This window comes from Trachypithecus francoisi, unplaced genomic scaffold, assembly GCF_009764315.1.
Source record: "Trachypithecus francoisi isolate TF-2019V2 unplaced genomic scaffold, Tfra_2.0 Lachesis_group1, whole genome shotgun sequence".
NCBI lineage: Eukaryota > Metazoa > Chordata > Mammalia > Primates > Cercopithecidae > Trachypithecus > Trachypithecus francoisi.
The window spans coordinates 2406627-2419908 of record NW_022681454.1 but is presented as its reverse complement, the minus strand read 5'-3'; the positions used below and the strand labels follow the sequence as shown (position 1 = coordinate 2419908).

The window sequence follows — 13282 nt, the reverse complement described above, 5'->3', positions numbered from 1 at the left end:
GACCCCCTTCCGGGTTGGATCAATTTGTAGAGTGGCTCACAGAACTCAGGGCAACACTCCATTCATGGTTCTGGCTTAGGAATAAAGGATGTAGTAACAGGTACAATGAGCGGCCAGATGAAGAGGTGCACCAGCCAAGGCCGGGAAGGGTCCCAAGGGCAGGAGCTCTGTCCCGTGGAGTTGGGGTGTGCCCTTCCCTGGCAGGTGGATGTGCTCGCCAGTGCGAAGGAAGCTGTCTGAACCAGTCCTTTTGGGTGTTTGCAGAAGCTTCTTGATGGAGCCATGATTGACTATATCATTGCTATTGGTGAGAACACTTCCCAATTCTTCAGTGCCTCTCCCCTCCCTAGAGGGTGGGGGTGGAGGCTGAAAGTCACAACCCTCTAACATGCCTTGATCTTCCCAGGGACCAGCCCCCCATCCTGAAGCTGTCGAGGGCCCCCAGTCACCAGTGAACGCATATCACTCAGGAGAGTCCCAGGCTTTTTGGAGCTGTATGTCAGGAAATGGGAAGAAGACCAAACATATATTTTACAATATCATACTTTCTAAATTACTTATTATTTCTGGCAGCTTCTTGTAGATTCTGTTACATTTTTTGCCAGTAAGCTAATCTTCACTTCTTCCTTTTCTATCTGGATGCCATGAGTGTGTGTGTGTGCGCGCGCGTGTGTGTGTGTGTGTGTCACCCTATTGAACTAGCTAGAATTCCAGTACAAAGTTGAATAGAAGTGGTGAGAGCAGACATCTTTTGTTAATGATGGAAAACCGAATGCTTTCTCCCCAGAGATCGGTGTGATGTTAGCTGTAGGATTTTCGTAGCTACCCTTTGTCAGGCCAAGGCAGTTGCCACCTGCTCATCGCTTGCTAAGCGTTCTTATTAGGAATGGATGTTAGATTTTTTTTCAGATGCTTTTTTTGTGTCAGTGGAGATTATCGTGTTCTTTTTAATATGGTAAATTACATTGGTGGTCTTTTTTTTACTCAATAAATATTGACTTTTTTATTAGTATCCACTCCATCACCCAACAAAAGCAGCATGCAGATGCCATGAGGGCAGGGCTATGTGTACACACAACATTCACCAGTACATCCCAGTTCCTAGTACATAGTAGGCACTCAGTTATATCATCGAAACAGGGAACCCTTGGCTGATGCCTTTACATTTTAATTTATTTTCTTTTTGAATAATGTGACTTATTCTTTTTTGCAGATATCACAAAACAATTGTCAACTGTGACCAGCTGCCGAAAGTTTGAGTCTCATGCTAGTATATACATTTAGGCTTCTCACCATAGCTGTTTTAGAGTTGTGATGATCTAGCACTGAAGGAAACTTTAGGCTCATCTGGTCCGATTCTCTTAGTTCATGAATGATAACATGAAATCCACTCAGATTGGGGGACTCATCCGTCATCACATGCAATAAACAGAAAACAAGGGGTCGTTTGCTGGAGGTCATAGCACCCAAAGGTCAGGGTAGCTGGAGCTCTTGGTGTCTTCTTGTCTTACAAAATGATGGAAGACACATCATTTCAGTTCCCTGGTAGAAAGAAGATCATAGAACCAGCTGGGTATCACAAATCTGCCACAAAGCTAAAAGACAGAATGTGGCCCTAAATAAAAATAGGTTTTTAAAAATACAGAAGAGGTCAGACATGTTGCTAAGAAAATGCAGATGTTAGACCATATCCTTGACCATATCTATGGTTCACAGTCCTCATGAGAGCTTAAAAAATATATGGCCGGGTGCGGTGGCTCAAGCCTGTAATCCCAGCACTTTGGGAGGCCGAGACGGGCGGATCACAAGGTCAGGAGATCGAGACCATCCTGGCTAACATGGTGAAACCCCGTCTCTACTAAAAAATACAAAAAAACTAGCCAGGCAAGGTGACGGGCGCCTGTAGTCCCAGCTACTCGGGAGGCTGAGGCAGGAGAATGGCATAAACCCGGGAGGCGGAGCTTGCAGTGAGCTGAGATCTGGCCACTGCACTCCAGCCTGGGCAACAGAGCGAGACTCCGTCTCAAAAAAAAAAAAAAAAAAAAATAGATGCCAGGACCCAATCCCAGAGATTCTGCCTTACTTGGTCCAGGAAGAGCATAAGCATACACTGATTGATTTTTGAATGTTAAAAAAAATTGGCTGGGTGCGGTGGCTCACGCCTGTAATCCCCGCACTTTGGGAGGCCGAGGCAGGTGGATCATGAGGTCAGGAGATCAAGACCATCCTGGCTAACACAGTGAAACCCCGTCTACTAAAAATACAAAAATTAGCTGGGCGTGGTGGCGGGCGCCTGTAGTCCCAGCTACTTGGGAGGCTGAGGCAGGAGAATGGCCTGAACCCGGGAAGCAGAGCTTGCAGTGAGCCGAGATCGTGCCACTGCACTCCAGCCTGGGCAACACAGCGAGACGCCGTCTCACAAAAAAAAAAAAAAAAAAAAATGTACTCCTACATTCCTGGGATAAATCCCACTTGTTCATGGTACATTATCCTTTTTTGCATTATTGAATTCAGTTTCCTAAAATTGTGTTAGGATTTTTTGGATCAGTGTTCATGACGGATATAGGCCCATAGTCTTTGTCTGATTTTGGTATCAAGACAATGTCATAGATGAGTTGAGAAGGATTCTGTCCTCTTCAGTTTTTTGGAAGAGTTTGTGTAGTATTAGTTCTTCTTAAATGTTTGGTAGAATTCACTATTAATCTATCTGGACCTGGTAGAATTCACTACTAATCTATCTGGAACTGGAGTTTTCTTTGTAGGAAGATTTTTAACTACAAATTTAATTTCTTGAATAGATACAGGGTTTTCACAGTATTTCAGAAATTTCTTCTAGAGAGAGATTTGGTAGTTTATGCCTTTTAAAAAATTTAATCTAAGTTGTTGAATTTATTGGCATTAAGTTGTTCATAATATTTCCTTATAATCCTTTTAATATAAGTAGGATCCACAGAGATGTCACCTCTCTCGTTCCTGTTATTAAGTTGTGTCTTCTGTTGTCATTCTGAACTGTGTTGATAGAGTTTTATCAATTTTACTGATATTCTCAAAGGAATTATTTTTAACTTCATTGATTTTCTCTATTGCTTTAATCTTTTCTCTTTTTAAATTTCTGCTCTGATTGTTGCTATACCTTTCTTCTGTTTGCTTTGGGTTTCATTTACTCTTCTCTCTCTAGTTTCTTTTTTTATTTTTATATGGTAGACTTCAAAACCATATAAAATATATATGGCTTATAGTTTTTTATAGTTTCTTAACATGGCAACTGAGGTTAGAGAATGAATGCCTTTCTTCTTTCCTAATTTAGGCATTTAGTGGTTTAAATTTCTCCCTAATTGCTGCTTTAGTGGTATTCCATAAATTTTGATATGTTGTGTTTTTACTTTCATTTCATTCACAATACTTTGTGATTTCCTCTTTGATTTCGTGTTTGATTCACGAGTTATTTAAAAGTGTGTTATTTAGTTTTCAAATATTTACGGAATTTTCTAGAGATCTTTCTGTTAATGATTTCTAATTCAATTCCATTGTGGTCAGAGGATATACTTTGTGTGACTTGGATTATTTTTACATGTATTGAGGCTTGTTTTATGGCCCAGAATTTGGTCTTTCTTGGTATATGGTCCATATACAATTGGGAATCATGTGCCTCTGGCTGTTGTTGGGTGGAAAGTTCTGTAAATGTCAACCACGTCAGGTTGTTTTAACAGCATTGCTAAGATTTACTATATCCTTGCTGATTTTCTGTTTACTTTCTATGTCTTATCAGTTGAGAAAGGTACTGAAGTTTCTGACTGTAATTGTGGATTTGTTTATGTCATCTTACTTCATGCCCTTGGAAGGTCTATTATTAGGTTCATAAATGTTAATGATAGTTATGTGCTCCCAATAAATTGACCCCTTTATTATTAGGAAATGACTTTTTTTTGGTCCTTAGTAGTACTCTTCGCTCTGAAACCTACTTCAATATTCGTGTAGCCACTCCAGCTTTCTTTTGATTGGTGTGAACATGATATAACTTTTAAAAAGTCCTTTGACTTTTAACTTATTTGTGTCTGCGTGTGTGAAGTGGGGGTCTTGTAGGCAGCATATAGTTGGATCTCTTTTTATTATGCAATCTGAAAATCTCTGTCTTTTAGTTGGGGTTTTTAGATCATTTTTGTTTAATATATCTTTGATAGAGTTAGATTTAAGTATCATTTTGCTATTTGTTTTCTGTTTGCCCCATCTTTTATTTATTCCCCTTTCCTCTTTTTTTCCTTCTTTTTTTATTAATTGGCTTCAGTGATTTCATCTCTTAATTTTTATGTATTCTATTTATTTTTTATGATTCTGCTTTGTCTCCTTTGTTGGCTCATTAGCCAGAACTCTTTTTTTTTTTTTTTTTTTTGAGACGGAGTCTCGCTCTGTCGCCCAGGCTGGAGCGCAGTGGCCGGATCTCAGCTCACTGCAAGCTCCGCCTCCCAGGTTTATGCCATTCTCCTGCCTCAGCCTCCTGAGTAGCTGGGACTACAGGCGCCCACCACCTCGCCCGGCTAGTTTTTGTATTTTTTAGTAGAGACAGGGTTTCACCGTGTTAGCCAGGATGGTCTCGATCTCCTGACCTCGTGATCCGCCCGTCTCGGCCTCCCAAAGTGCTGGGATTACAGGCTTGAGCCACCGCGCCCGGCCCTAGCCAGAACTCTTTGCTTTGTTATTTTAGTGGTTGCTTTAGGGTTTATAATAATTGTCTTTAATTACAGATACCTTCAAATGACATTATACAACTTCACATAGAGTATAAAGACCTTCCAGTAAGTCACTTCCATTTCTCCTACTGGACCTTGTGCTATTGTTGCCATACATTTTACTTTTGTATGTTATAGACTCACACTATGTTGTTAGGGTATTTTTTTCATTTAAATGGTCAATTTTTAAAATTAAAATTTACAAAATTAAATAGTAAAAAAGGATCTTGTATATTTACTGTGTAGTCACCATTTCCAGTGCTATCTTTTCCCTTGTATAGATCTCTATTTCCATCTGGTGTCATTTTCCTTTTGCTTGAAAGAATTTCTTTAGCATTTCTTATAGTGCAAGTCTACTGGTCACGAATTCTTTCAGCCTTTGTTTGAATGAAAAATTATTCTACCTTTGATTTTGAAAGATAGTTTTGCTGGGTACAGAATTCTAGGTTGATATTATTTTTTCCCTCAATACTTTAAAGATGTTTCATTCTCTTCTCACTTGTATTATTTTGGATGAAAAATCTAATGCCATTTTTGTCTTTGTTCCTTGTGTGTAACATATCTTTTTTCTCTTGCTACTTTAAAGATTTTCTCTTTTTATTGGTTTTGATCAATTTGATTATGCTGTAATTTGGTATAGTTTTAAAAAATGTGTCTTCTGCTTGGGGTTCATTTACTTGGCTCTGTGAGTTTATATTTATTAAATTTGGAAAAATTTTGACCATTATTCCTTCAAATATTTTTTTCTATCTCATTCCTCCTCATTTTGGGACTTGAATTACATTCATATGTGACCTTTGAAGCTGTCCAACAGTTCATTGATGATCTATTATTATTTCTGAATCATTGGGATAGTTTTAGTTGCTGTCTTCAAGTTTACTGTTCTTTTCTTCTGAATTATCAAATCTGAGGTTAATCTCATGCAGTATATTTTTTCATCTCAGACGCTGTAATTTTCATCTCTAAATCATGTCAGGACTTTTAGTTTCTTCATTGTCTCTAGTTAACTTTTTGAACACATGGGAATCAGTTATAACAACCATCTTAATGTCCCTGATCATCTTTGTCAAGTCTGGGTTGATTTTGATTGATTGCTTTTCCTTTTAGTCATGGGTCGTATTTTCTTCGTTCTTTGCAAGCTTGGTAATTTTTTTTTGCTCATGTTGCCCAGGCTGGAGTGCAACAGCACAATCTCAGCTCACCGCAATCTCCGTCTCCCGGGTTCAAGTGATTCTCCTGCCTCAGGGCCTGTTTTCTTCCTCCAAGGGCCTGTTTCAGCCAACATTGAGATGATCCATGTACCGAATACTGCATTCTGCTGCAGTTGCTGCATCCAACTTTTGATGGATGATGACATGCTATTCCATGCCTGGGATTACAGGCACGCACCACCACGCCTGGCTAATTGTGTATTTTTAGTAGAGACGGGGTTTCTCCATGTTGGTCAGGCTGGTCTCGAGCTCCCGACCTCAGGTGATCCACCCACCTTGGCCTCCCAAAGTGCTGGGATTACAGGCGTGAGCCACGGCACCTGGCCAAACTTGGTAATTTTTTAATTGGGTACCTGACATAGTGAATTTCACCTTGCTGGGGGCTATTTTTATATTACTGTAAATATTTTTGGTTGTTGTGTGATGCAGTTTAGTTACTTAGAAACAGTTTATTCCTTTGGGTCTTATTTTTTAAGGTGTTAGGCAGGACCAGAGCTGTGTTTAGTCTAGAGTTAACTGCTGTTCACATGGAGGCAAGACACTTTTGGGTACTCTACTCGATACTTTGTGAATTGTGAGCGCTCCTGCTACTCCAGCCTTCTGGAGAGCTCCTGCCCCTGCTCCCTGGAATCCTTCAGGCACTTCTTTCCCGGCCTTCGGTCATCTCCCCACAGGCATGTGTTGATCAGTTCTCGGCTGAACCCTTGAGACCCTCCCCAGATCTCCAGAGTTCTCTCTTCTCTGCCTCCTGCTCTCTGAATCCGAGTTCCCTGTCCCTGTTCCATGACTTGAAACTTTCCTCAAGGCAGTGAGCTGAGGCCGTCGGGGGGCTCACCTTGTTTATTTCCTGTCCTTTGTGGCCCGATGTCCAGTGTCATGGGAATCACTGTCGTTGGGAGTGGGGTACGTTGGGTTCCTATTACTCCATCTTGGCTGGAGTTAGAAGTCCTAGCAAGTGTTTGTTGCAGCATACTGTGTGTGAGGCACTGTTCTAGGCACTGGAGACTCGTCAGTGAGTAGAAGACCCTTCCCTCAGGCAGGTATGTTCTGGTAGACCACGAAGGGCAGGCAATGAATCCAAGCATGGCCACTAAAGTCTCCTCAGCCTTAGATAAGCTGTGCCACCGGGCTGAGCCTCAGATCCTGGACTCTTCATCTCAGCCCGTGTTTACTGTGCACTGCCTGTTGCTGTGATTGTCATTGTTTGCTCATTTGTTCGTTGAATCATGAGCAAGGGACCTTCCTACCCAGAAAACCTTTTAAAAAAGAAGTGGCAGTAGTGCCACTTGTTGGTTGAATTTTGTTTTTATTTTTTGTATTAGAAAGGCTTAACGTTTTTGTTACACTGCAGAATTTCCTTCAGAGTTTAGTGCATTCATTTCTTGCCTGAGAAGGGTCATGCTTCCCCACTCGTAGTGAGTTTTCATATCTCTTCCTAAGAAAAATGAAAGTCAAGTCTTGGAGGGCAGAAAGGAGGGATGGCCAAGGGTGAGAGTGTCAGTTCGTGTGCTCTTTCCGGGAAGCCACTCGGCAGTATCTCATCAGAGCCTGGAAATGCAGTTTGCACTTTTGACGTTGTAATTCCATTTCTAGCAAGCAGTGGGTCCTGAGGAAGTAATCCACAATCGGAGCGTCGTGCACCACAGTAGTGAGGGCAGCACTGCGTGGAGGTGGAGGATTAGGCATCGTCAGTGTCCAGCAGAAGACAAAGGAGTCAGTTAACAGGACGGTCTATATGCTGGAATAGCATGTCACCATCCCTCAAAAGTTGGATGCAGCAACCGCAGCAGAACGCAGTATTCGGTACATGGATCATCTCAATGTTGGCTGAAACAGGCCCTTGGAGGATGAGAATTAGAAGGAACTGTGTCCTGCCTGCAGTCATGTTTCCCCACTTCTCTCCTTTCCCATTGATTCCAGTTTTCCTAGGATGAATGTGTATTGATTTCATATTTAGCAAATTAAAGGCAAAAGTTAAGCTTCCAGTGTTTTGGTAATCTACAGAATGAATAGTCAATGTTTAAAGAATAGGACAAGTTTACAGAAAAGGATGGAATGCAATTTAAGATGTAAAAAAATGGGCTTCTTTCCCTCATATACACAAAGTGTTCAAAACAGTCTGTTATACTTTATATTTTGAACATAAGGAAATAAAGTAAAATAATTTTAAAGAATCTTTAAAATAGAAGCTGCTTCCAGGGATGCTGGCTTACTCTGGTAATCCCAGCCACTCGGGAGGCTGAGCCTAGAGGATGGCTGGAGCCCTGGAGTTTGAGGCTGTCGTGAGCTATGATTGCACCACTTCACTCCAGCCTGAGTGACAAAGCCAGACCCTGTCGCTAAAAATAAACAAAAAGTCAGAAGTTGCTGTGTATTGAAGCTTACAGAAGGGGACCTGGCTGATCAGAGAGGCGAAGTGACCTGTCCCTGGTTGAACAGCCATGAGGGGTGGAGTCAGGGTCTCTACTTTGTGAAAGCCGCACCCCCTCCAGTGCAGACTGACTGACGCATTGCTGTGATTGATCTGCTGGTTCCGGGGGAGGTGGGAGGGGCCGCCACCTGGATGGAAGAGCAGGGCCCAGCTGTGCCTGGCCTTGATGTAATTGTACTCTTCCGACCCTAAGATGTGGTCTGTGTCCCTGACTCTACAGAGGAATACACTGAGCTTCAGGGAAGATGAGGGCTTTGCAGGTCCCCAGCTGGCTGAGAGTTCGTCTGAGCCCATGGCTGCTATGGTTGCTGCTCTTGTTGCCCCGGCTGGAGTGCAGTGGCACGATCTCGGCTCACTGCAACCTCTGCCTCCCTGTTTCAAGTGATCCTCCTGCCTCAGCCTCCCTAATAGCTGGGATTACAGGTGTGAGCTACCACGCCCTGCTAATTTTTGTATTTTTAGTAGAGATGGGGTTTCGCCATGTTGGCCAGGCTGGTCTCGAACTCCTGACCTCAGGTAAACCACCCGCCTCGGCCTCCCAAAGTGCTGGCATTATAGGCATGAGCCACCGTGCCTAGCCTCCTCTATCACTTTAATAATAATCCTAAAAAACAGTAACATGCACCGTGCGTGTTTTCCAGCAGTACATGGCGGCCGCCAGCTGGACACAGCGATTGGCGCACTTTCTCCTTTCTTCTGTTTCAGGACAATGTGTTGAACATCATTAACCAGATCATGGATGAGTGCATCCCCCAGGACCGTGCCCCCAGAGATTTCTGTGTCAAGTTCCCTGAGGAGATCCGGCACGACAACCTGGCCGGCCAGCTGTGGTTCGGTGCCGAGGTAGCGGGTGGCCACCTGGGTTCAGAGGTCCTGATGTGGGGTGGCATCTAGCCATGTCCTTGCAAACCTTGTGCATGGGTGCCTGCAGGTGCTGGGACCTGGTGTCTCCTCCAAGAGCTCTGTCCACTCTGGGTTACATGGTGTGGTCTGAGCCTGGTAGGCGGTGCACCCTTGGAGGATCTGGGAAAGCCATGAACTAGTGCCCCCCAAACTATATACAAATGAAATTTCCCATGTGATATTTATGTGGTTCTCAGGCCCCCAGACAGCCAGGACCTAAAAGTGGTTCTTAATGGCAGTAATGCCCACATCAGGAACAAGTGTTCCCCTCCCGCCCTGCAGCACGGGCAGCAGCGGGGGCTGGGGAGCTGTGCCGCAGCCCCACGCAGGCCACATCTGGCCTGTCATCTTCATCTTCATCTCCCAATGAGGAAACTGAGGCACCGAGAGGAAGGCGCCCTTCGAGGTGGCAGGAACAGTCTCCCCCAGGCCCCCACCATGCAGACCTCTCAGCCTCCTCCCCTTGCCGTGCGCCGGAGCCTGACCTCGGCCCCAACATCACTGCCCTCTCTATTGTCCCATCCCCACCCTCTCCGTCTCCCCTCTCTAGGAATCCCTGGGCTGTGGAGTCTTCCTCCCACGCCACCCTGTCCCTGTGTCCACCCTGCCCACCCCACCTTCTGAGCCACCTGGTTAGGGTGTCCTCTGCTGGGGCTTGGGTTAGTTACGGGGACCCGCGGGCAGGTTCTCTTTCCTCCCCAGCCTCAGTTTCCACCTCTGTGGAGTGGGTCCTGGGGCAGTCATGGGATGGAGCGGGTGCTGTGCCTGGCTGGCCTGGCAGGGGCATCATGCCCAGGGGCGGGCACAGCTCCTTGTGTGGTCCTGGTGCCCCAAGCTCAGAGCCCACCCGTAGCATGGACCTGGGAAATCAGTAGCTGTCTCATTCTGTCACCTGGGAAATGGCTGCTTGTCCTGTGTTACTTGATCATCTCTGAGGGGACACCAGGTGGATTGGTTCTGTCCTAACCCTGGTGAGGCCCCGGCCTCTAGACGAGCCTCCCTGTGACAACAGGTCCACCAGAGCCTGGACTCAGCCCCCGTGCCAGAGAGCAGCTTGGTGAGATTCCCAGTTGCTGAGCGCACACTGGGGAGCTGCCTGGCAGTGCCCAGCGCAGACGTGGGTGGATTTGTGGGTGCGGAGGAGCCTTCCTTACCTGCCCAGGAGCCCACGGACTCACACACTGATGAGTCTCCATTCCGGGGAAGGTTGCGTTTCTCTGGCCGTGAGCAAGTTGACCGTAGTGTCTGTGGCTCCCTAGACAGGCTGGGGGCCTCAGGGCCCGGATCAGCCTGGCTGCTTCATCCCTGGGAGCACAGACCTGAATGTGGAGTCTGGAAGCTCCAAGCTCCCTAACCTTCATCCCTGTGGCCTGGAAGGGGAGGGGAAAAGAGTCACATGACCAGGGTTCCTCCTGCATTGAGCCCCCAGACCCAAGAGCCTCAGTCCACCCTCCCCTCCTCTCCCCTCCCCTGCCCTGACCTCCCCTGCCCTCCCTTGCCCTGCCCTCCCCTCCCCTTCCTCTCCTCCCCTCCCCTCTCCTCCCTTCCCCTCCCCTCTCCTCCTCTCCACTCCGCGGCCTCTCCTCCCCTCCCCTCCCCTTCCCTCCCCTGCCCTGCCCTCCCTGCTCCTGGGGCCCAGCGAGGACCCCGTGGGTCACGTTGGGGGACATTGGTTATCGCCCTCACGACTGCTCTGAATGTAAGAAAAACCTGCTGCGGGGACCGGGAACACGAGCCGGCCTGTGCTCCAGGGTGAGAAGAGGGGCCCCGAGGTGCGCAGTCAGGTTGCCCGGGACGGCGGCCCCTGAGAGCCTGGCCCTCACCCCGGGCCCCTCCCTGAGCGTGTCCCCTCCCACAGTGCCTGGCCGCCGGCTCCATCATCATGAACCGGGAGCTGGAGAGCATGGCCATGCGCCCGCTGGCCAAGGAGCTGACGCGCAGCCTGGAGGACGTGCGGGGCGCCCTCCGCGACCAGGCGCTGCGGGACCTGAACACCTACACGGAGAAGATGAGGGAGGCGCTGAGGCACTTCGACGTCCTGTTCGCCGAGTTCGAGCTCAGGTACTGCGGCTGTGGGTCCACAGCCCTGGCTGTAAGAGCTCGGGGACGGTTGTGCCACCTTCCCGGGCTCACCCTGATACTTTAAGCTGGAAAATTCCACAGAGGGAGGAGCCAGGCGGGTTCAGGGCCGCCTGTGGGTGGGGTTAAGCCCTGGAAAGCACAGCGTGGAGGTGATGGGGGGCATCTTTCCAGGGAGTAGGGTGAGCATAGAGGACACAGGTGGGGATCTGGCTGCCATGGGCCTCCAGGGGAAGGGCTTTGGAGCGGCCCAAGGGGCCAGGAATGAATGATGCCTCTGGAATGAATGAGACCTCACAGGAGGTGAGAAGAAAACGGAGGCAGCCAGGCCGGTGCCTTGGCTCACGCCTGTAATCCTGGCACTTTGGAAAGCCGAGGCGGGCGGATCACCTGAGGTCAGGAGTTCAAGACCAGCCTGGCCAGCAAAGTGAAACCCCGTCTCTACTACAAATACAAAAATTAGCTGGGCATGGTGGCACACACTTGTAATCCCAGCTACTTGGGAGGCTGAGGCAGGAGAATCGCTTGAACCCGGGAGGCGAGGGTTGCAGTGAGCCGAAATAGTGCCATTGCACTCCAGCTTTGGCAAGAGCACACACACACACACACACACACACACACACACACACAAAAGAGACCGGGCGCCGTGGCTCACGCCTGTAATCCCAGCACTTTGGGAGGCCAAGGCGGGCGGATCACAAGGTCAGAAGATCCAGACCATCCTGGCTAACACGGTGAAACCCCGTCTCTACTAAAAAATATACAAAAAATTAGCCAGGAGTGGTGGTGGGCACCTGTAGTCCCAGCTACTCGGGAGGCTGAGGCAGGAGAATCGCTTGAACCTGGGAGGCAGAGGGTGCAGTGAGCTGAGATCCAGCCGCTGCATTCCAGCCTGGGCAACAGAGTGAGACTCCATCTCAAAACAACAACAACAACAACAACAAAAACAAAAAACGGAGGCAGATGGTGTCTGTGGAGTTTCCAATTAGTAAAAACGTTTCATCTTGTAATCTGCTGGCCCCTAGAAGGAGATCAACTGATGCATTAAGGGCAGTCCTCTCCAGGAAGCGAGAGCACGGACAATCGAGTTTTATTTTCTTTTCTTCCCCAGATTTTCTAAATCAGTTTTCATAAGAAAAAATTAGAGTTAGTGATTTATTTATTTACTTATTTATTTTCTGAGATGGAGTCTCACTCTGTTGCCCAGGCTGGAGTGCAGTGGTGTGATCTCAGCTCACCACAACCTCCGCCTCCTGAGTTCAAGCCATTCTCCTGCCTCGGCCTCCCAAGTAGCTGGGATTACAGGTGGCCGCCACCACGCCCAGCTAATTTTTTTGTGTTTTTAGTAGAGACAGGGTTTTACCATGTTGGCCAGGCTGGTCTTGAACGACTGACCTCAAGTGATCTGCTGGCCTTGGCCTCCGAAAGTGCTGGGATTACAGGCGTGAGATACTGCCCCTGGCCTAGAGTTAGTGATTTAGAAGAAAGGAAAGGGCTTTCATCTGGGGAAGGGTTGAACAAACCATCACCTCTCACAGCCACTCGCAGGCCTCCTGCAAGCCGCTGTGCCCAGCCTGGGCTGGCTTCCGTGGCTGTGGAGGTCCACATGGGGCTGTGGGTTGTTCACCCACCCATGCATACATTCATTCGTTTCTCTCTCGCCCATTAAGGCTGGTGCCAAGGTGGGGGATGGTCCTGCACATGGGCAGCACTGTGTCCAGGGTGGTCAGGCTCCAGGGTGAGCCCTGGGAGCTGGCACAACCGTCCCCCATGGACAGGGATGGGGTTTCAAGGGAAGGCCTGTAGTAGGCCTGGCTGGCAGGAACTGTGTCCTATGAAACTGCTGAAATGGGGTGGTGGTGTAGGGTGTGTGTGTGTGTGTATTTTAAGAGACAAGTTCTTGTTTTGTCACCCAGCCTGGAGTGCAGTGG

General features: G+C 47.5%; 1 protein-coding gene across 10 annotated transcripts in view; it reads left to right on the top strand.

The window, feature by feature from the left end:
- ZFYVE28 (zinc finger FYVE-type containing 28) overlaps positions 1–13282 on the top strand; it is a 150814-nt gene that overhangs the window by 67861 nt on the left and 69671 nt on the right. For 6 of the 10 annotated variants that reach the window (XM_033213488.1, XM_033213489.1, XM_033213491.1 and 3 more), the window contains 2 exons: positions 9075–9212; positions 11131–11333. In XM_033213488.1, coding sequence (XP_033069379.1) covers positions 9075–9212; positions 11131–11333 — 341 coding nt within the window. Of the gene's footprint in view, positions 1–7531; positions 7742–9074; positions 11045–11130; positions 11334–13282 lie in introns of those variants that run through there. The other 4 variants (XM_033213490.1, XM_033213494.1, XM_033213493.1 and 1 more) reach the window with 4 other exon arrangements.